The 24,421-nt window shown below is 42.6% G+C and overlaps 1 protein-coding gene across 1 annotated transcript; it reads left to right on the top strand.

Annotated features, from left to right (window-relative positions):
• The first annotated feature begins 7,272 nt into the window (after positions 1-7,272).
• LOC126356096 (peritrophin-1-like) lies at positions 7,273-21,505 on the top strand. Its single transcript, XM_050006785.1, has 2 exons — positions 7,273-7,396; positions 20,765-21,505. Exons 1-2 carry the CDS (start codon positions 7,381-7,383, stop codon positions 21,394-21,396), a joined length of 648 nt encoding a protein of 215 aa, XP_049862742.1. The 5' UTR covers positions 7,273-7,380; the 3' UTR covers positions 21,397-21,505.
• Positions 21,506-24,421: the final 2,916 nt, after the last annotated feature.

Raw genomic sequence — 24,421 nt, 5'->3', positions numbered from 1 at the left:
TCCTTCTGCTGGAGAATTGGTAGTGATTCTCCAGCAGAAGGAGGTTCTTACTCATTGGTCTGAAGAAGACCAAAGTGCTGGTCGAAACCCGTCACCGTAATAAAGAAATAAATTGTGTCCAAGACTGTTTATGATAAGAAATTTTTGTAACACATTGAAGACTGTTACTACCATAATGTATTCAATAGTAATTGATTTAACTTAAGCCCAAAGGGCACGGCGCTCGGACCAATGGTATATGCATTTCGCAAATGGCTAAGTTTCTAAATTGTTCACTTAACGTCGTCGTTAAAGAACGAGTGAATAGCAAACTACCACTATCCACAGCAGGGCCCGAGGCAACTGTGGTGCGCCACAGGCCATAGACTACATTGGTGATGACAACTACGGATGTGTGTACGGGCGAATAGAGTGCTACTGTTGATCAACGAACCGTACAGATGAACCAAGGGGGCTACCAACAGTGTCCCCTCAACGAATATTCACCGACTGATGCTGTGTATGGGCCTCCGCAGCAAGCGTCTATGCACCCATGTTGTTCATAGGCGACGAAGGCTGGAATTGGACACCAGTTGAGTGGCGAGAGATACCTTTTGCAGAAGAATAGTGTATTATGTTCCATTGCACTGACGGCCATTTGGTGTACGGCCTGAAACACCTGCGGAGCATTATGGTGTGCGGAATGTCTTCGTGGCATTCTCTGGGTAACCTCGTCCTTCTGGAAGGCACAGTGGGTCAACACAGGCATGAGTCAGTCCTTGGAGACCATGTCCACCCCTAAATACTGTTTATATTTCCTCGGCATAATGGTATCTGCCAGCACTTTCGCAGTGTACGTGTGTGGTTCCCTGGCCAACAAACTCCTCGGAGTTATATTTAATCGACAATCTGTGAGACCACCTCGGACCGGCAGGGTGCCATGAATCCTCACCAGAGAAACTGAGCGCATTTGGTCACGTCACTGTAGTCGGCATTGTTCCACATTCCTGTCGGTACTTTCCAGAACTCCACTGACCTCTTCCTGCACGTCTCGCAGCGGTGCGCGCCGCAAAAGGTGTTTGTCCTCATTAATTCATATTAGTGTGTCTGGTCAGCGTACCATGAGTCACAAAACATTGCAGAAAATTGGCAATCAGACTAAATTAATAATAAACATTTAGCTTAAACTCATATCGTCATTGTGACGTGAAATTCGCTTGTCGCTCGTTTAGTGACGTCACGAATTATTGACTAAAAAGAAGCTACCACGACTGGTTGTGGCTACTTTGTGTCAAGTACCCACGATGGTGGTTCATGTGTTACGTATGAAGCTGTCAGTGTGTTTATGTGGCAAGTCTTATATGTTGGTGTTTTGATAATACCTGTTCAAGCCAAACTAAATTAATGTCGGTATTACCGCTTCCAATACTCAGAGATGAGAAATTTGTAACTACATTACACAAAGGGTATTGAGCCGTGCACGGCTCGTGTTTATCCCATTTATTGTTTGTCATCTTCTATTACGGTATTGCCGCCTCTTTTTCTTATTCCATTTACTGACGTCACTAACTTCCTGCCTTACTTGCCCGTGAGCGGCAACAGCAGCGCGTATCGATAAGTGCATTGTCATACCATCTCTGCAGCGACCGATAGTATTTCCAAGTCATCGTGTGTTTGGCAGTCAGTTCGGGACAGACCAGCAGTGCAGTCGGGACGCAGAAGCAGTGAAGTCGGGGACAGAGCGCCAGTGGGGTGCCGACAGACAGTGCTCCCCGACCGCTGGCGACACACATGAACGTCCGACGGAGGGAGACTGGAGCGGGACGACCGTTGTTGGTTGGTCGTCTCGTCGGCCGACTTATATTTGGTCTTTCAACTTTTCCAGGCCTGGGAGTTGTTCGGTTGGCGTGCAGTATGGAGGAAATCTCCGCGGCGCGTCGTTTGGCTTGGCCCGCTGTGTGTAGTGTGTCGGAGCGTGTGGTGCTGTTTCCATTGCTACGAGGTTCGTGGCTTACCGATCCTGGACATGAAAGTTGAGTTTTGAGTTAATCTACCAGCAAGTCACGACAGTTCACATTGTGTCGTTTGCACTTCGTTGTCAGCTGTTGGGATATTCCTGCGAGCAACATTGTGTGTTTGCAAGTTGGCAAATTTCAGCCACCCTCCGGTGGAGTTTAACTATACTTGATTATTTGAATTGAAGTGTATCTGCGAATTCTTCTGTGTTGTGGCCGTTAATGTCCCGTTTAACTTCCCTGGCCATTGACGTAAATTCACGCAGTGTATGTTTGTCATCGTGTTGTCACTCTCCAGCGCGGTGTGTGGTTTGACAGCTCAATGTATAATTGGTAGTGGGCGCCAATATCTTCTACGTTGTTCCATTGAACTCCTTGTTTTGTGCTGGTCGTGTGAAGCAGAGGTTATCTTGTCGCTGGGTCCGTTGACTGTCTGTCGGATATGTTGTCGTCCGATCGACAATAGTTGGGCCGACTGCCTTTCTCACCTAAGCGAGCGTTTGTGTCTGAATTCCAGGCCGTCCCTTCGAACTTCTGAGCGCCCTTGGGTGTGCTGTCCTTTCTTGTTTGTTCTTGTTATTAGCACCTGTATGGCTTCTAGCCGATTTTTAGATTAATATTGTTTAGACATTAAGGCATCAAATACACTCCTGGAAATTGAAATAAGAACACTGTGAATTCATTGTCCCAGGAAGGGGAAACTTTATTGACACATTCCTGGGGTCAGATACATCACATGATCACACTGACAGAACCACAGGCACATAGACACAGCCAACAGAGCATGCACAATGTCGGCACTAGTACAGTGTATATCCTCCTTTCGCAGCAATGCAGGCTGCTATTCTCCCATGGAGACGATCGTAGAGATGCTGGATGTAGTCCTGTGGAACGGCTTGCCATGCCATTTCCACCTGGCGCCTCAGTTGGACCAGCGTTCGTGCTGGACGTGCAGACCGCGTGAGACGACGCTTCATCCAGTCGCAAACATGCTCAATGGGGGACAGATCCGGAGATCTTGCTGGCCAGGGTAGTTGACTTACACCTTCTAGAGCACGTTGGGTGACACGGGATACATGCGGACGTGCATTGTCCTGTTGTAACAGCAAGTTCCCTTTCCGGGCTACGAATGGTAGAACGATGGCTTCGATGACGGTTTGGATGTACCGTGCACTATTCAGTGTCCCCTCGACGATCACCAGAGGTGTACGGCCAGTGTAGGAGATCGCTCCCCACACCATGATGCCGGGTGTTGGCCCTGTGTGCCTCGGATGTATGCAGTCCTGATTGTGGCTCTCACCTGCACGGCGCCAAACACGCATACGACCATCATAGGCACCAAGGCAGAAGCGACTCTCATCGCTGAAGACGACACGTCTCCATTCGTCCCTCCATTCACGCCTGTCGCGACACCAATGGAGGCGGGCTGCACGATGTTGGGGCGTGAGCGGATGACGGCCTAACGGTGTGCGGGACCGTAGCCCAGCTTCATGGAGACGGTTGCGTATGGTCCTCGCCGATACCCCAGGAGCAACAGTGTCCGTAATTTGCTGGGAAGTGGCGGTGCGGTCCCCTACGGCACTGCGTAGGATGCTACGGTCTTGGCGTGCATCCGTGCGTCGCTGCGGTCCGGTCCCAGGTCGACGGGCACGTGCACCTTCCGCCGACCACTGGCGACAACATCGATGTACTGTGGAGACCTCACGCCCCACGTGTTGAGCAATTCGGCGGTACGTCCACCCGGCCTCCCGCATGCCCACTATACGCCCTCGCTCAAAGTCCGTCAACTGCACATACGGTTCACGTCCACGCTGTCGCGGCATGCTACCAGTGTTAAAGACTGCGATGGAGCTCCGTATGCCACAGCAAACTGGCTGACACTGACGGCGGCGGTGCACAAATGCTGCGCAGCAAGCGCCATTCGACGGCCAACAGCGCGGTTCCTGGTGTGTCCGCTGTGCCGTGCGTGTGATCATTGCTTGTACAGTCCTCTCGCAGTGTCCGGAGCAAGTATGATGGGTCTGACACACCGGTATCAATGTGTTCTTTTTTCCATTTCCAGGAGTGTTGTTTGGGCCTTCAGTCTGATTTAAGAACTGTTTTACGTAAAGCCTTTGGCATTTAAAAAAAATTAAAGTTGTTGAGTGTTAAGTGTTTAGCCTTCAGCTTATTTTGAATTTAAGTTGGTTTGCTCTTAAAGTGTCAGATTCCTTGGACTTTGAGCCGATTTTGAATTAAAGTTGTTCTGTTCTTAAGATGTTAGATGGTTTGGGCCTTTCTTCCTAATTTTAGAACTGTTTTACGCACAGCTTTTGGCATTTTTTAAATTAATGTTTTTGAGATTTAAGTGTTGGGTTTCAGACGATTTTCAGTTTAAGTTGTTTTGCTGCTAATGTGTCAGATTCTTTGGCCCTTCACCTTAATTAAGGAGATGTTTTAAGATAAGGCCTATTAAATTTCTGATTTTAGTTGATCTTTAAGTAATTGGCTTTCAGTCGTTTATAAATTAAATTGGTCTGGCCCTTATGGCATGAGATTGTACGGCGCATTCAGTCGCTAATTAAGTTCCGAAACAAAATATGTGTATCCTTTTTTTTTTAAAGAGAGTTCTTGGCTTTTTTAATGTTTGATCAATTAAAGTTTGTATGTTTCAGTGTAAGTGACAGCCACTTATTTTGGCCCATTTCCACAACTCGTACTACCAGTCCTGTCAGGTCAGGGCGTATCATGTATTAGTTATTTAACATTGACGAGAATTTCATATCTCTCTAGTTGTAGTAGGTGAAGTATGGTGTCCTGTATGGTGTGACGCTGTTTCTGTGAAGCTGAAATGGTCAAGGGAGTCTGCGTGGTGTATGCAGTTGCACAGCTTAAGGTTCTCTACGTCATCATTCTGCTGAGGTGCAGACAGTGCAGCAGCGGGATGGCAGAGATGGTGAAAGGGGCAGGAAGAATTGGAACAATAGACTGTCGTTAGTGAATCCTCCGACAGTGGCGTAGTTCCTTCCTAACACGGAGGAGTGAAAAAGTGTTTCAACTCACTTCTGACTTGCGCACAATCCTGTGATGAATAGGTTCCTTCTACGACGGCACTATGCCATTTGTGGCTTTTGTGTTTGTAACATGCAAGTCTAGGTACGGCACATGTTAACTGGATGTGTTTTTCATCTTGACAATCGGAAAGAATCCAGTTTCAGACCTAACCTTCTTTGAATTTTATGTGATACTGTAAAAAAGTCATGCACATATTAAGGTTTGTGTAAAGTGACCTTGTACCTACATCTTACATGTGAAATTTGTGTTCTCAGTTTAACAGGGTTATCTCTTTTATAACTGATCAGACGTTCACAATATAATGACTTGCAGTTTTAGTCCTTTTATTAGAACATGTGTTACTTGACAATATTTTTGTGAATAAGAAAAATAAATTGAGAATGAACGAGATGGTTTATGAAGAGGATCTTTTCATAGATTTTAATCAGTTTAGCTTTAATGCTCTACGGTGTTTGTAAACACTCTGCTACAAACGTTATAATTACCGTATCCACAATATGCAGACAGGGCAGTTACGAGTAAGAGAGTACTGGCAATGTGGACTGTTAGGTTCTTTTGACGATATTGTGCTCAGCCTCCTAGAGAGGCCTCTGGATCCTAAGAAAAGCGAATGGTTTGTTCAGCAACAACAATTTGATTTTATGTTTAACTTTATTTAACCATAGAGAAAGTACGCATCTACATGATAAGGACCGACTCGTATCTGTCCGAGGCAGACGCTATACTGAGGGAACTCGTTAATGATGTATTAAGCTACACTATCATTAGGTGACACTTATTGTTGAAGTTTCGAGGTCCTAAGTTCATCGAATGTTATCACTACCTAGAAGAGGCAGTTTGTATAAAATCTAAACGGGTGATAGGTCGTAGTTGCGTATCTATTTCATTGCTTTACTCATTTAATTCTAGTGTCTCAAAACGACGCGTAATTTGATTAGTGTTTCCTAGTACCCTATGTTATCATTTTAATGTATATTCTAGGTTTCGTATTCCTTACTCATACTACAAATGAACATTTTATCATATCGATATCGAGTGAATCTGTTGTACTAAAAATGGGGCAGATTTGTAGTAAGAAACAATCTCTGTTTAAACGGATGACAATTATAAATATATAGATGAACTACATATTGTATTCTAGTGTGAATAGCCCTCTCATTATAGACTGTATCGACGTATCTTGTCTTAGACGAAGACAGCCCCCATTAGATATGCCGTTTGACAATTCACATTTGCTGTAGATGTTTTCAAAGCCTCGCGCATTATATTGGCCGCAATACAATTTAGTGGTTATTATAGTTTTTCTGTTGCTATCTGAAGTCGATAAACTGCTTTCATGCGTCTGTTTACAATAGTCTCGACTGTGGAATTCTCATAATCTCTGCGCACCTACGGCGATGTACATGTTTTTGAATTCAGACTTGGATTAGTTTTACAGTTTTTAACACTCACACACTTTCTTCTTTTATCCAGTTCCTTCAATAATGTACCCTTTCTCTAAGATTCTACTCTGTACGTTTTTGTTGAAAATGTTATGTACCCAACAAAATCTCTGCATTCTCTAGTAACAAGACTGTCCAAAGTTAGTTCTCTTCTTGGTAATTCTGGAAATCGTTTACATTTCACTTTCATACAACTTTATACTCTGGACAAATATTTTCGGTAAAATCTTCCAAACATCAAAATTTGTCTTCGAAATTAACATATGGCTCTTTTTGATCTAAGTCATTTCATTTGCGGAAACTAAATATGGTTAAAGGTGATCACTTTCCACTCGAAGTTGTTTGTAAAGACTGTGTAGGAAATGAAAATTCTGATTGGGATCTGTAGGAAAGAGACATGATTCGACGAAATGTGAGGGAAAAATTGAAATTGAAAGATAAAATAATCTCATGTGTCTATAAGGGCATAAGGCAAAAACTGATGACTTCCCTCTCGAGAATATACCAGTGGGGGGCTCTTCTCTGTAATGATTCTTGTTTCTTCCCGATTATCCAATATAAGTGAAATTTATCGATGAATTCGTAGTAGAAATTGGAAATACTTTAAACGTCAGCACTGAGCAACAAGGAAAGCATGAAGACTCATATCTCCGATAAGAAATCCGATGTACCAGGAATATATTGCAAGGAGAGATAGTAACTTATCGAGACGGAGAAACTGGTGTATACCAGTGTGGTCGTAACACGGAAAAAACGTTATCTTGGCTGGGCTAGTGGATGAGTTCATGTACGGTGAACTGTCTTTATTGGACATGATATAAAACGGCGAAACCCCACCAGAAACGCCGAGAAGGTCGACAAGACGAATTTCCTGGACTTCCGACGACTCCATGTTCACAATGAAGTGTAAGTGTTGACGCAAGCTATGTATAGCTCACTTATATGTTGTTTAGAGCATTGCCTTTTTTATAAGTGGTGATTTATCAAAGAAGAAGTAAGTTATAAGATGTATTACGTGTAACGCGCAACTGTTGAATCTCCCGATGACCACCTGCCAGTTAGCAGAAACTAAATTAAAAAAATATATATATACTTTTCTTTCTGTAAACTAGAGTTTCGTTAGCTGATCATTTGCATACAATCTGCAATGAGTAGCTTCACTAGATACGAGTTGTCATTTACACATTGATCATTTACTCTTTTTTTCGGTCGCAATGTTCAGTGTCTAGAATTGTCAATATAAATTAAATATTCCTTTGATATTATTTCTATGAGCACCAGGTACTACTCATTCAGCCCGATATTAACACGGGAAATCCGAACTCACGTATTGTCAAAAAGGATTGGAAAATATATTGATTTCGGGTACGACGTATGACATCATCACCATTTTTTCATGTCTGTGCACAACAGTGCCATTGCAATGACTGCACATTGAAATATCCGTGTGTGAGTATGTTTATATTTAGTACTTGTAAGTATTAAATTTCTTAAATCGATATATTTCCACTCAGCCATGGACAAAAACACCCAACTATTAATTTTAATTCCTTTCCACTGGCTTACAGCTCTTTTAAGCACAGCTGCTTGCCTCTCTTAATACGATGTTGGTAACTACTTATACTCTTGTAAGCGGTTAGTTGGACTGGAAAGGACAGGAATGATGATGTTCTCCTACGAACGTCAGAGAAAGGACTATATGGAACACACTGACAATAAGAAGGGATGATAGGACCAGTCTTAAGACATGACAGAGGGTCTCCCATGCAGCTGCAGGGAGCTGTAGAGGGTGAAAACTGTAGAGGAAGACAGAGACTGGAATATTTTTAACAAATAATGGAAGATTTATTGTGCAAGTGCTACTCTGAAATGAAAAGGGGAAAAAATAACCTGGTGGAAAACCGGATCAACCGCAGCGAGGGAAGTTTTCCTGGATATCTACTAAACATATTAATGGCATGTAAACCACAAGTAATTGACAAATGACCCTGCTGCACGTACGTAAAATGTCAGCAAAGAAAAAAATTTATCTATATAAAAGGAAATAGCTCCTACTACAACAGATCTTGAGAGATATATACGTTACATGATCAAACCATTTTAATTATTCGGTTCTTTTTAATCCTATTACATGTTGATGTTATGAAAAACAAAATCTATTACTTCTTCATCCATATAGCAAGTTTTATGTGGCAACAGAGCTATTAGAAATAACTTTGGAAAAGGGTCACAATGATAGAAGAAAAATAAACTCGCCCCTCCACGACGATGTGAACTACTGATTATTTTTGTTCCACGGGGCTATGATATTGGAGTTAGTATGACGAGTGTTGTGAAAAAATCTGATGTCGCTATAATGATTAAGACTCAAGGATCACCTGTTATCCCTATGAGGTTCTAGAAATAATTTACGCCTCAGTTATCGTCTTTTTGAACTGTAATACGTCGTAGATCTCTTGAACAGAAAATAATTCTCTGTAATTGTTAGCAATCATAGGTCACACCCGTTTGCGGAAGTGATCCTCTTAACTATCGTTTGGTATCATTGTTACCAATTTACTGTAGAATATTAAGATATTTGCTGAACTCCAGGGAGGTGAGGTATCTCGAACAGAATTATCTACTCCATTCCAACCACTAGCGATGCGATAACCAACGGTCTCCCATGACAAGATGAAACCTATTAATCAAGGTCACGATTCGCATGAAGTGCTACTTGACCTACGAACAGCGTCATCACAACGCTTATCAACTGTAGTAGGATCATATGGGGTATCAAACGAAATTTTCGTTGGGTTAAGGATATATTAATAAGAAGGATGTTATCCTTGATGGGGAGTCATTAACAACAGTAGTAACAATTTCATGAGTGAACCTACGAAAGTTATGGGAACCAGTTTAGTTCCTGTTATTTAGTAATGGCATGGTGGTCAATATTTATAGAAATCTCAGACTTTCCGTAGAATAGTTTAGTAGTACCTAAAGGGAGTGATGCAAAATTTGATGCAAAATTTGGTAAGTTGTTTAAATGTACAGAAATGTAAATCTGCAGAAGAGTAGTATCATATGACTACAATATCAGTGACTCAATTCATAAAACTCATATACCTAGGTGGTTGTAACAACTGATGGGAATACCAAACAGTATGACCAAGTGGGACTCCTTGTAGATTCAGCCTATGGGAAGCTTCGGTTCACTGATAGGATACCGGAAAATGCTGTTAGTTTATAATGGAGTTTGCTTAGAAGACACAAATACCATCAGTTTTTGAATATTGTTCACATATGTGGAACTCATACCAGTTGCACTCACACGGGATGTTGAATATATAGAAACAAATACGATACTGCAGTGGCTGTGTTATTCTAAATAACGATGCAAAGTTCCTTTGGACCACCATGCTTCATAATTCAGAATAACACAAACACTGCAGAATCATATTTGTCCATCGACAAGGGGCAAGCGACATTCTAGTAAAATGTCTGACCTGTTTTGGAATACACATAATGGATGTAAGAGTACAGGTTGGTCTGGCCGTGAGTCCTGGACGGATGGTCAAATAATGTGACCACTCGCGATAAGCGAAAAAACCGGGTTCGAGGCTTTGTTCGGCACAAATTTTCATTGTCATTCCATTCTACAGCTGATGGTTATCCATATGCGCAATTTCGAAATACATTTAATGTATAGAAAGGGGGGTCGGCCCTAATGGTCATAGATTTGTCTGACTCTCTACACAGAAATGCTGAATAATCCGACCTGCAAATCTGCAAATTCTTGAGTAATGACGTCATTTATCACCAAATGGGCTACTTGCTACGTTCGTAAAACCATTATTAAAGTAAGTAGCAAGGACTGTAATAGATTCCTGAATATTGCTCCCGGAAGGTCACAAGGACACTATTTAATTTCACCGAGGCCACGTCGAGTTAACTAACTCTTCCCACGCTCCAAACGAGAATGAACCGTAAGAGGAGATAAGGATCCTCTATCATGCAGTTCACATTAGTCTGCATAGTAGGGATATAGACGTAGATGTAGTTACAAAATGGACAAGGCACTCGTACTCTGATGAAAAAGGAAAGGAAAAGGAACAGCTATCCTGTTGTTGTGGTTGTGGTCTTCAGTCCTGATACTGGTTTGATGCAGCTCTCCATGCTACTATATCCTGTGCAAACTTCTTCATCTCCCAGTACCTACATTCTTCTGAATCTGCTTAGTGTATTCATCTCTTGGCCTACCTCCACGCTGCCCTCCAGTACTAAATTGGTGATCCCTTGATGCCTCAGAAGATGTCCTACCAACCGATTTCTTCTTCAAGTTGTGCCACGAGCTCCTCTTCTTCCCAATTCTATTCAATACCTCCTCATTAGTTATGTGATCTGCCCATATAATCTTCAGTATTATTCTGTAGCACCCCATTTCGAAAACTTCTGTTCTCTTCTTGTCTAAACTATCTATCGTCCGTGTTTCACTTCCATACATGGCTACGCTCCATACAAATACTTTCAGAAACGACTTCCAAACACTTAAATCAATACTCGATGTTCACAAATTTGTCTTCTTCAGAAACACTTTCCTTGCCATTGACAGTCGGCATTTTTATATCCTCTCTACTTTGACCATCATCAGTCATTTTGCTCCCCAAATAGCAAAATTCCTTTACTACTTTGAGTATCTCATTTCCTAATCTAATTCCCTCAACATCACCCGATTCAATTCCAGTACATTTCATTATCCTCGTTTTGCTTTTGTTGATGTTCATCTTATACCCTCCTTTCAAGACACTGTACATTCCGTTCAAGTGCTCTGCCAAGTCCTTTGCTGTCTCTGACAGAATTAAAATGTCATCGGCGAACTTCAAAGTTTTTATTTGTTCTCCATAGATTTTAATACCTACTCCGAACTTTTCTTTTGTTTCCTTTACTGCTTGCTCAATATACATATTGAATAGCATCGGGGAGAGGCTACAGCCCTGTCTCACCCCATTCCCAACCGCTGCTTCCCTTTCATGACCCTCGACTCTTATAACTGCCATCTGGTTTCTGTACAAATTGTAAATAGCCTTTCGCTCCCTGCATTTTACCACTGCCACCTTTAGAATTTGAAAGAGAGTATTCTAGTCAACATTATCAAAAGCTTTCTATAAGTCTACAAATGCTAGAAATGTAGGTTTGCCTGTACTTAATCTTTCTTCTAAGATAAGTCGTAGGGTCAGTGTTGCCTCACGTATTCCTACATTTCTACGAAATCCAAACTGATCTTCCCCGAGGTCAGCTTCTATCAGTTTTCCCATACGTCTGTAAAGAATTTGCGTTAGTATTTTGCAGCTGTGACTTATTAAACTGATAGTTCCATAATTTTCACATCTGTCAACACCTGCTTTCTTTGGGATTGGAATTACTATATTCTTCTTGAAGGCTGAGGGTATTCCGCCTGTCTCATGCATCTTGCTCACAAGATGGTAGAGTTTTGTTAGACCTGGCTCTCCGAAGGCCGCCAGTAGTTCCAAAGGAATGTTGTCTACTCGCGGGGCCTTGTTTCGACTTAGGTCTTCAAGTTCTCTGTCAAACTCTTCACGCAGTATCGTATCTCCCATTTCATCTTCATCTACCTCCTCTTCCATTTCCATAATATTGTCCTCAAGAACATCGCCCGTGTATAGACCCTCTATATATTCGTTCCACCTTTCTGCTTTCCCTTCTTTGCTTAGAACTGGGTTTCCATCTGAGCTCTTGATATTCGTGCATGTGGTTCTCTTTTCTCCAAGGTCTCTTAAATTTCCCTGTAGGCAGCATCTATCTCGTGAGATAACCCTCTACATCCTTACATCTGTCCTCTAGCCATCCCTGCTTAGCCATTTTGCACTTCCTGTCGATCTCATTTTTGAGACGTTTGTATTCCTTTTTGCATGCTTCATTTACTGCATTTTTATATTTTCTCCTTTCATCAATTAAATGCAGTATCTCTTCCTTTACCCACGGATTTCTACTAGCCCTCTTCTTTTTACCTATTCTGCTGCCTTCACTACTTCATCCCTCAAAGCTACCCATTCTTCTTCTACTGTATTTCTTTCCCCATTCCTGTCAATTGTTCCCTTATGCTCTCCCTGAAACTCTGTACAATCTCTGTGTCTTTCAGTTTATCCAGGTCCCATCTCATTATATCCCACTTTTTTTTCAGTTTCTTTTGTTTTAATCTACAGTTCATAACCAATAGATTGTGATCAGAATCCACATCTGCCCCTGGAAATGTCCTACAATTTAAAATCTAGTTCCTAAATCTCTGTCTTACCATTAGATAATGTATCTGAAACCTTTTAATATCTCCAGGGTTCTTCCATGTATACAACTTTCTTTCATGTCAAATGGGTGGCGGTGAGTCATTTGAAGGTCTAAAATACGGTCGGCAGGCAGTACTCCACAACTGTTAAAGTATTTAGAGAATTAATTTTAAAACCGGTAAAATAATATGAAGAAGCTTCACTGTTCTTGACACTCACTTATGGTTATTAACTACGTATGTGACACTGGACTGTACACGATTAATCACTATCCAATGCATTGAATGTCCTCTGTACGTTCTTCACATCTGCATACCTACAGCATCCTACGTCCAACTGGACAAGCTTACTGTACTCAAGTGTCGGAATCCCTCTAAACGTTTTATCCCATTACAAAAATCAGTATACCTTGGTGGTTCTGGTTTCGTCCTTCTAAACGATTGTAACTCATAGTTATCTTTACTATATTGCTCTTTGCCCCTTAATTTCAGTACCTCCTCATCAGTTACTCGACTACCCATCTAATGTTCAGTATCCTTCCGTGTAACGTTACACTCCTTACAAATGCTTCAAGTAAAGACTTTCCATATTATTTGCTGAAATATTTCTTTTATTTAAAAACTAATTCTTTCACTATTTCCAGTGTGCATTTTACATCCTGGCTACTTTGGCCAACGGCAGTTACAGAGGATTGCCAAAGAATGGAACCTTAGCGAGAAATGCATGCTTAAACAAAACCGCACATGCTAACGTAGCCTGCTGGTGGCACTGCTGTGTTCGACCACAAACGGCACTGGGACAATGTTCTCATTCGTCGCTAGTGTCTATCGTGATCAGAGCATTGTTCTGTGTAGTTGTGAGTGCATTGTGTCCGAGGTGAGTGCTTTCATCGTGAGAAATTCTTGTTGGTCGCAGGTGAGTGTTTCCGTAACCGAGATACCCGGAGTCTTTGGTGTCTCAAGAGGCACCACATCGAAGATTTTTACTGCATACAGGAAAGCGGAGAAACACCTGCTCACAGCGCGTACTAAAGTCATTGAAGAGAATTTTGAAGAGGACGTCAGCTCCAAATGTCACTGCAGAACTGGATGTCACTCTCACTAACCATGTAAGTTACAGTACAACTACAGAGGCGTTCCATGAGCAATGATTTGAAGGGAGATATGAAATTCCGAAACCATTCATCAGTGATGCTAATCCCTCTAACAGGAAAAGTGGCACTGAAGCAATAAAACCTTGACTATAGTGCCATGGAAGAGAGCCATTTGGTCGGATAAGTCATGTCTCTCACTATTTCCAACTTCTGGCCCAGTCCCAAGAGTGAAAAACGGCGGAGCCTAGGTGACGATTTGGGCTACAATTTCGTGGTACCCCATGCGCTCCCTTGTTACTCTGCAAGACTGCATCACCGACAAGGATTATGTGGCCACATAGGCCGATCAGGTCCATCTCATCATACAATGTTTCTTTCCCAGTGGCGATGTTTTCTTTCAAGATAACAGGGTCCCTTTTCACAAAGCTCCCATAGCCCAGGAGTGGATTTGTGAGAAATAAGATGAATTTTCGTAACTCCTTTTGTGACGGCTCCCAAACCCAAGGTACTCTGCTGTACTTTTGGGGCAGTCACGACAAATTGTATAAAGCGTGGTTAGTGACCAGCATGTAGCTATGTATGTTGGCCGCCAAATAATTAATGACAAGAATTGAGCCAGCTAGAATGAAGATAACTTATCTTCATTTCTGACGAAACGTGCACCAACAATACGAGTCCAAGTAATATCCAAGAGTAATCCGTGTCTGAGCCTAGTCGAATACAATGACAAATATCACACTGCAATGGCTCCGCTATAAGCTCCACGAAAGGCTAGCAATAGACAATCGACAGTTGACTGTCCGTCTCGGGGACAACTCTCCTCCTTATACGCAAAAGGCAGAGGGCGCTGCGGACCCGAGCTCGGCCATGGCGCGACCTCTTCCGTCGGCGGTAACGCCCTGAGACGCCGACGGCCGCGACAGGAACTGTGGCCAAAGATGTCACGGTCAGGGCGCGCGTGCGCGAGTTGGTTGGTTGGTTGGTTGGCTCCGTGGATACAACAACTCCCCTGGCCACTACTGTAATCAGATTTAGAGCCTTAGTGCTCTACTTTTGAGAGAAGGGTGCGTGATAGCATTCCACCTCCATTATCCTCAGCTGATCTATCCATTCCGAACCGACTGAGATATGTTTTGAATGCCAATGGTTTTGCTGCAGCGAATTAGGCTTAATGTGTTGTGTTTGTGGGGGTTCCATATTCTAGTCCACTTCCTATATGTTACAGTCTAAACGACAAAACCTGTGACCAATTTTACTGTCTCATGTCGTAATCCGGTTTCCTCAACATCATCTGATTTAATTCTATTACAATCCAATATCCTTGCTTCACTCTTACTGATCTTCACCGTAACTCTTTTCAAGACTGTATTAACTCACTGATTTTTCATGTCATTTGCTATTTCGGACAGAATTACAATGTCATCAGCAAACGTCAACATTTCTGTTTCTTTTCCCTCAACTTTAATTCAGCTTACAAATATTCTTTACTCCTTCTTCGACGCAGAGATTGAGCATCATATCGGATTGGCTTCAAACTGGTATCGCTACCATCTGAAAAATTGTATCCCATTATCTTAGTCCCTAATGAGTAAAATGTGTCAGATGAACTGCTTCATGTAGATGATTATGCTGAGGCCTCAAGCGATGTTATTCTGTACATATCTTACTACAAAGAAGCGTGTGGGAAAATTTGTTGGTATATAAGCTGCTCCCCTTGAAAATGTGGGTTCATTAGATGTAATGAAAAAGTTTCATTTTTAATCCAAGACACGTGGACATTGTGTGGTGAAAGGACACTTTGCATCTGCCGCATTGCTGCGGCTGGCATAATACTGGCGAGTAAAATTTCATTTGCGGGTGATGAGTCAGTCAACCCCCTAGGTGTACCACAAAACTAGACTTGGTTCGCGTCCTCTTCTACAGTGGTAGATATTAGAAATATGTAGGGAGAAAAATTGTTTTCCTGGTGAATAAAGCCCATATTTCTAAGGAAAAAATAGCAATATAAGCGAGTACATATGCTGTAAAAATGATAAAAGTAAGCACAAAAATAAGAAAAAATAAATACACGCAAATATGATAGCTTCACAGAACTCTTACCTTTTGAAAGCTTTTGCAGTAGATAAGTAGGGTCATCCTGACATTTTCTTGCTTAAAATTGCTGCATCTGTCAGTGAAGAATGATTTCTACAGTGAAAATGTTGTTATGACGGCACAGCTGCATGTAAAAAGCACTGACGTTCTTCTTGAGTGAATTCCTGTTCAGTATTTTTCTTCACCCGAAAACTTTTTAAAAAATTTTCACGGTGTTTTGTATGCGGAATTTTTCTCTAGCATCTGATGTACTTCCTCGAGCGCAAGTTTTGCAACCCCGTGTGTTACTGGCGCTCGTTGCTTTGTTGAACTTTTTTCAGAATTTTAGGCCTATGTGTGTTTTGTCTGGGTTCCGTAAAAAAAACTCGATTTCTTTCATAAATAAAACCGCCAACCCTGATTGCAGATAGTGTCTTTCATCATTGACACGAATAATTTCCGCCCATCAGAGAAAGTGAACGTTTCGTGTGCCTGGGACCATCATCCCCACGGAGTGAAAACAAGCTGAGGACGTAAAGTCAAATTTGGAAAGAGATCACTGAATTTTTAAGTTCTAATTGGTGACATGACAAACAGTGTTTTCACACTATAAACTAGAAGATCCACATCGGCACACTCAATTCTGACCGTTTCAGAGATACTACGTAAACTGTGAACAAGGCACGTCAGGGTAAAGGACTATTAATCCAGTTCCCGCTTTAACGCTATGTGGAGCAGCTTCACTGACAAATAACAATACAATGTTATACTGTATCCCATCTGGCCACAAGAAAGTTAGTAAGTCATTGAAAAATTTAGCGACGGTGGAACGATTTACGCGGTTGTGTATTTCTGTATGAAGAAGAAATGATCTCCTCTCCGCTTCACAGCACTATACACGATCCGTCCCGATGCATCTGTTGTTTCGTGAATACAAATCTACATGTCTTCGTGCTTCAGTGTCTTCTCATTATTAAAATTCACTTCTCGAAAACACTGCTGCATATTGTTTTTGCACGTAGCAGATTCATTCGGTATTCTTTCGTTTGTGTATTTTTCTAAAAGTACATGGAGTTACCCACTACTCAATTCTCACAAAGGAATGTCGGAACCAGTACTGTTTAGCACAAGTCTTAGGCAAATGTATTACTACAACAGTGCTTGTAATCAGTTGCTGGTTTAACTTAGATTTATTCTTAAGACGCGTGGTATTATCTGGTGCACAGTGTCATGTGTTTTTCTTCTCAGAAACAGTCTTCTCAGAAAATAAGACACTGCCATCTTCACTGAAAATATTTCTTCCAAACTCGTTTACACATTTGCGTAAGAATGCTGATGAGCGATTTGTTGGTATTCCCTAATGATAACAGCGAGAAATCATACGCACTTACGCTATCGAGCGTTGCACAACACACTGAAGCTTAGAACTCGCGGATTCACCCTCTGCACGAATGATACCATTCGGATGCGACAACTGATTGATTATGTGATGACTCATCAGCCCAGACGCAGAAAGTTTTTCCCCTTGCAGTGTTATTTCACAACATCCTGGATATACCTTAGCACTGATTTCTTACGCATTCGACCGAAATTAATTTTTATAAGCCGACGAAAAGAAGAATCAGTAATCAAAAAATGATAGTTACAAGTGAAACATGCACTTTTGAAATCATAGTTTTCTGCAAAATATGCTGTTTTAATTAAAAATGGTAAACTAAGTAACCATAAATGTTCTCTTTCGTAATAAGCGTAAATAAGCACGAACAAACATGTGCTGACGGAAGAAATCGCAACACAAAAAAATAATTTATGTAGGGTAAAGAAATTTGGGAATTACATTTTTCTAGGTAACGTACGTAAGTGATTAACATTTTCAAATCACAGGTTAATGTAAGGGCAAGATAAGACATTGAAAATTTTAAGTACTGGTACATTAATAATCGGTATAGCCGCCAGAACGTTGAATGTAAGCATGCACAGGTACGTGAATTGAGTTGCACAGGTTCCGGATGTCAGTTTGTGCGATGAATTCCATGCCTGTTGCAACTGGTCTATTTACATAAGGACGATTAGAGCTGTTTGGTAATGACACTAGAGTTTTAATCCTAGGAGATTCCTTATGTGCTCTATTAGAGACAGATATGATGACCGAATAGGTCAAAAGCGGTATGTGAGCGAGCGTTATCCTCTTGGAAAACACCGCCTGGGATCCTGTTCATCAATGGCAGCACAGGATCTCGAATCACCAGACTGACGTAAAGATTTGCAGTCAGGGTGCTTGGGACAGTCACGAGAATGCTCCTGCTGTCATACGAAATCGTTTCAGATGTACACCCAGTGTGTGTAGCATACAGAGAGGTTATTTGCAGACACTCAAGCGTCTCCTTCAAACCGATCCACGGCCAACACTGGCACAGAGGTATAACCAGTTTTCACCAGAAAACACAACAGACCTGCACCCTGGTCTCCAGCGAACTCGACGGTGGTTTGGAGTCTGTGGAATTGGCACTAGAGGGCGTCTAGATTGGAGCTGTTCTTGAAGTAACCGACTTCTAACAGTCCGTTATGTGACCATAGTGGCAACTGCTACCCAGACTCCTGCTGCAGGTGCAGTACGATGAGCCAGAGTTATATACGGAACGCGATTGTCTTACTTCTCGGCAGTGCCACCCGGCCGTCCCGAGCCTGGCCTTCTAGCGACCGTACATTCTTATGACTAGTAATGCCAGTAAACTTTTACGGTGGCTACATTCCTGCCAAGTCTTTCTCCTGTACCGCAGAAGAAATATCCACCTTCGCTTCTCGTAGCCGAATTACACAACATTGTTCAAACTCAGTGAGATGTTTGTAATGATGTCTCTGTCGCCTTAAAGGCTTTCTTGACTGACATCAATCACCACTACCAATCTCAAAGATGACTAACGGTCACGATAGTTACAGTGTGCATTTAAAGCAAACGTGGTTTGCGTCTTCATAATGACGCTACCACAAACTTCCGTTTGTGTCACACAACTCCTGTTGGCATTGTGTTTTACTTCTGTTCAGTGTAGCTCAAACTGCTTATCTAGGTGTGTCTTACGAAGTCCGCTTTTCCCTAAAAGTATGGACAAATCATGCATTTTGCTTAGAAATTCAGCCTTTACTAATTAACGTCGTTTACCAATAATTTTAAAAGTTGGCAACTACAACTAAAATACTTATGCATGATTGACTGACAATTCATACAGTAAACAGGATATTTTAATACAGGTTCTAAAATTATTAAATATAAAGCTGAACGAAAAGACCAAAAGTCAGCCGTAGCTGCAGTAATCTGAGTCGATTACAGATCTAAATACTTGGTTTCACAGCTTTTAAGTGGCTCCTTCTGGTGTATATAAATGCTGTGTCATATCGTGTGGGGAATGGTTACAGATTGCCGCAGAACAAGCCTTTGCATAGCTCAGCAAAACTTGTCAGCACAACTCCCTTGATAAAAATACCATCTATGATGAGTGTCATGTGTGTGTTAAAATCACGAACTGTCATCACACTACTAATTAATATATGCTCTTGTCGGCCTTATGTCAAGCATTGTCTGTTGCCGGCAAGAACATATTTTAGTGAGTAAAGTGATGACATTTCGTGATCTTAACACATGACATTCGTCGTGGAATGTGGTTTTCTCAGAACTGAGGAGGGCCGACTCCGAAACACCAGATGTCAGACACTCACATAAGCACCGAACGTGGTATGTTGATATAGTATCAACCAAAACTCCGATTCAATTCGTACTGTGTGCTGTCGTCCAGTATAACGGGTGTGAACGTTAACTAATAGTAAAACCAGAACTACAAAGCACAGGAAAAGCGTAACTTTGAGTAACTAATACGTACAGCTTTCGTGGGAAAGTTGGTACAGCGTTAAATGATCGGGATGAGGCTCGGCTTCAAACCCCAATGACGACAAATGACATTTACTATATTATGCGTAAAAGTGTTATACGGGATAACGTGTTTGTGACTTGTAAAAGGGCTGTTTGGAGTTTACCGCAAAGTTTGCTTGACAGTCTGCTTTCAATTTGTTTCTTTGAAAGTAGTAAACGTATGGAGTATATTTGCCGTTTCATAGAATATGCAGTCAGAACAAGAAAATAGAGAAACACCTGCATCACACTTGGGGGAGTAACAGTAATATTAATTAGTAATAAACAACACAACAAGATCAATAATGCATATATATCGTTCAACATCAGGAAAATGTTCTCCCGTATAAGAGTTTTACGCGTGAACAGTTAAAAAAGTCTCTAGTGGGGTAGGAACGACCTACCTTTTCATCCACGAGATCTACAATACAATCACTCAAAATATGCTTTTCCTGTGCTCCGTAGCTCTGGTGATACTTTTAATTACCGTTTACGCATAGTCTAATGGACGACAGCACACAGCACGAACTAAATCTGTGTTTTGGTTGATACTATATCGAGATACAACTATTTGTACCGATCTGAGTCTCTGACATCTGGAGGAAGGGTGTGACAACTCTGAATAGCCACACCAGTGGTTATTCTGCAGCATTCTGTAACTACTCCCCACATAATAAGACATACCTTTTACATCCGCTAGAAGATGCAACATCAAAGTAGCGAAACCGGTTGTGTGGACCTATAGATGAATTGAACAGACACATGCGGTGAGATCTTTCGAACATTTCATTCTGTTTTATATCTGATAATTTTAACACCTCTATTAAACACTTCCTGTTTTATGTACCAATTGTCAGTTACTCATGAATATCGTTTACTCAAAATGATATGAAGCTCTATAATAGTGTATTTCCCTGCAGATACAGCGCTGGTGGCAGCGTTTGTGGTGCTTGCAGTCACGTGCGTGGCTGGTCGTAGCGCCCTGCGGGACGTCCCCGAGTGCCCGCCTCCACAGCCAGGCGTGTCGCTCAACATCACGTTCTACCCTAACGACGAGGAGTGCAACAAGTACTGGGAGTGCGACAACGGGAACCTCTACAACGGCACCTGCCCCGAGGGCCTCGTGTGGAACCCTAACGTCGACTCCTGCGACTTCCCTTTCAATTACAACTGCACCAGCGGCAAGCAGGCTGCGACCGGGTCCCACCAGGCAGAGGACGCGGTGAGCGCCGAGTCTGCCGGCGTCACCTGCCCGGCGCCGGGCGCCCACGGCAGCCGCAGCCTCACCTTCATCCCACACGAGGACGACTGCGGCAGGTACTGGAGGTGCGACAACGGCCTGTTGTTCGCAGAGGAGTGCCCGGAGGGCCAGGTCTGGGTGGACAAGATGAAGACCTGCGACTGGGAGCTCATGTATCCCTGTGAGAAAATTCCCAAATCTGAGCGCTGGTGGTCTTGGGTAGCTGTCAAGAGGCGTACGATCCTGATACCTGAGCCTATCAAGAAGTTGGCTGAAAGAAAACGCAGTCACGCGCCAGCCTCGTCATCATAAGCTGTTTAAACGAACAACAGTCTCTAGCTTATATACTTATTGCTTGTTCCTTAATCTATATTTTTCTGTACAGAAAAGCTAATAAATAAATTTCGTTAGTGAAGCTTTACTAGCATTGTCTTTTGTAATGGCTATCATGCAAGTCTGCTTTCTTATACGAAGTGGCATAATCCGTAATGATGGTGGCCTCTGTTACGTTCGGCAGTAAGTGCTTCACGGCCAGCGCGGTTCCGTTGCAGATGTAAAACAGTAAATCAATAAATAAGAGTTAACAATAATGTCAGTGTCAAATTTCCGAGTTCGTCCCCCGTTATATTGAAGTCCGATAGTATTATCTCCAAGACGGATATTGCTGCTTCAATTTATTCCAGCAATATGAATTACTGTCACTTTACCATTATATTTCGTTAGTTAGGCATTTGATTTTTCATTAATTATCTTAATTGTTTCATCTTAATGTAGAAATTTTTAAGTAAATCGGCCAAGAACATTCACGAAAATCGCTCAAATCGCTCAAATACCTTTCTAGATGTTTGGCAACAACGTTTCCCATATATATATATTTAGCAAACGAACACTTTTGGCGATAGAAATACACCGTTTGTTGCAATATGCTTGGGACAACAGTACATTTTCAGGTGGACAAACTTTCGAAATTACAGTAGTTACAATTTTCAACAACAGATGGCGCTGCAAGTGATGTGAAAGATATAGAAGACAACGCAGTCTGTAGGTGCGCCATTCTGTACGTCTTCTTTCTGCTGTAAGCGTGTGCTGTTCACAACGTGTAAGTGTGCTGTGGACAACATGGTTTATTCCTTAGAACAGAGGATTTTTCTGGTGTTGGAATTCCACCGCCTAGAACACAGTGTTGTTGCAACAAGACGAAGTTTTCAACGGAGGTTTAATGTAACCAAAGGACCGAAAAGCGATACAATAAAGGATCTGTTTGAAAAGTTTCTACGGACTGGGAACGTGACGGATGAACGTGCTCGAAAGGTAGGGCGACCGCGTACGGCAACCACAGGGGGCAACGCGCAGCTAGTGCAGCAGGAGATCCAAAAGCGGCCTCGGGTTTCCGTTCGCCGTGTTGCAGCTGCGGTCCAAATAACGCCAACGCCCACGTATCGTCTCATGCGCCAGAGTTTACACGTCTATCCATACAAAATTCAAACGCGGCAAACCCTCAGCGCCGCTACCATTGCTGCACGAGAGACATTCGCGAACGATATAGTGCACAGGATTGATGACGGCGATATGCATGTGGGCAGCATTTGGTTTACTGACGAAGCTTATTTTTACCTCGACGGCTTCGTCAATAAACAGAACTGGCGCATATGGGGAAACGAAAAGCCCCATGTTGCAGTCCCATCGTCCCTGCATCCTCAAAAAGTACTGGTGTGGGCCGACATTTCTTCCAAAGGAATCCTTGGCCCATTTTTCAGATCCGAAACGATTACTGCATCACGCTATCTGGATTTGTGGCGGTACAAACTGCCTTAGACGACACTGAGAACACCTCGTGGTTTATGCAAGATGGTGCCCGCCCACATCGCACGGCCGATGTCTTTAATTTCCTGAATGAATATTTCGATGATCGTATGATTGCTTTGGGCTATCCGAAACATACAGGAGGCGGCGTGGATTGGCCTCCCTATTCGCCAGACATGAACCCCTGTGACTTCTTTCTGTGGGGACACTTGAAAGACCAGGTGTACCGCCAGAATCCAGAAACAATTGAACAGCTGAAGCAGTACATCTCATCTGCATGTGAAGCCATTCCGCCAGACACGTTGTCAAAGGTTTCGGGTAATTTCATTCAGCGACTACGCCATATTATTGCTACGCATGGTGGATATGTGGAAAATATCTTACTATAGAGTCTCCCAGACCGCAGCGCCATCTGTTGTTGACAATTGTAACTACTGTAATTTCGAAAGATTGTCTGCCTGAAAATGTACTGTTGTCCCAAGCATATTGCAACAAACGGTGTATTTCTATCGCTGCTCGTTTAGTTTGTATTGCCGTTTCAAATATACCGGTAATTTTTAAAACGCCCTGTATATTTTGAAGAACCAAGGAAACTGGTACTATTGCCTAATATCGTGTATGACCCCCACGCTCACGCAGAAGTGCCGCAAGACGACGAGGCATCGATTTGATGTCTGAAGTAGTGCTGGAGGGAACTGACACCATGAATCTTGCAGGACTTTTCATAAATCTGTAAATGTACGAGCGGCTAGAGATCTCTTCTGAACAGCACGTTGCAAGGTATCCCAGATAAGCTCAATAATGTTCATGTCTGGAGTGTTTGGTACTTAGCGGAAGTGTTTGAACTAATAAGAGCATTCCTGGAACCACTCCGTAGCAATTCCGGACATGTAGGGTGTCGCATTGTCCTGATGGAATTTTCCGAGTCCGTCGGAATGTACAATGGACATGAATGGATGCAGGTGACCAGACAGGGTGCTTACGTACGTGTCACCTGTCAGAGTCGTATCTAGACGTATCAGGTGTCCTACATCACTCTACCTGGACACGCTCCACACCATTACAGAGCCTCCACCAGCTTGAAGAGCAGGGTCCATGGATCACTCAACACAATTTGAAACGAGACTCGTCCGATCAGGCAATTTTTGCAGTCATCAAAATCCCAATGTTGGTGTTGACGAGTACCGGAGAGGCGTAAAGCATTGTGTCATGCATCATCAAGGATGCACGAGTGGGCCTTCGGCTACGTAAGCCCATATTGAAGATGTTTCGCTGAATGGTGCGAACGCTGACGCTTTTTGATGGTCCAGCACTGAAATCTGCAGCATTCTGAGGAATGGTTGCACGTCTGTCACATTGAACGATTCTTTTCAGTCGTCGTTGGTCCCGTTCTTGCAGGAATATTTCCGGCCCCAGCGAGGTTGGAAAGTTGATGTTTTACCGGATTCATGATGTTCACGGTACAGTCACGTAATGGCTAATTCATCGCTGCCTCTGAGATGCTGTGTCCCATGTCTGGCGCTCCGGCTGTAAC

The sequence above is a fragment of the Schistocerca gregaria genome, chromosome 3 (genome assembly GCF_023897955.1).
Source record: "Schistocerca gregaria isolate iqSchGreg1 chromosome 3, iqSchGreg1.2, whole genome shotgun sequence".
NCBI classification, from domain to species: Eukaryota; Metazoa; Arthropoda; class Insecta; order Orthoptera; family Acrididae; genus Schistocerca; species Schistocerca gregaria.
This window is presented reverse-complemented; position numbering and strand designations above follow the sequence as displayed.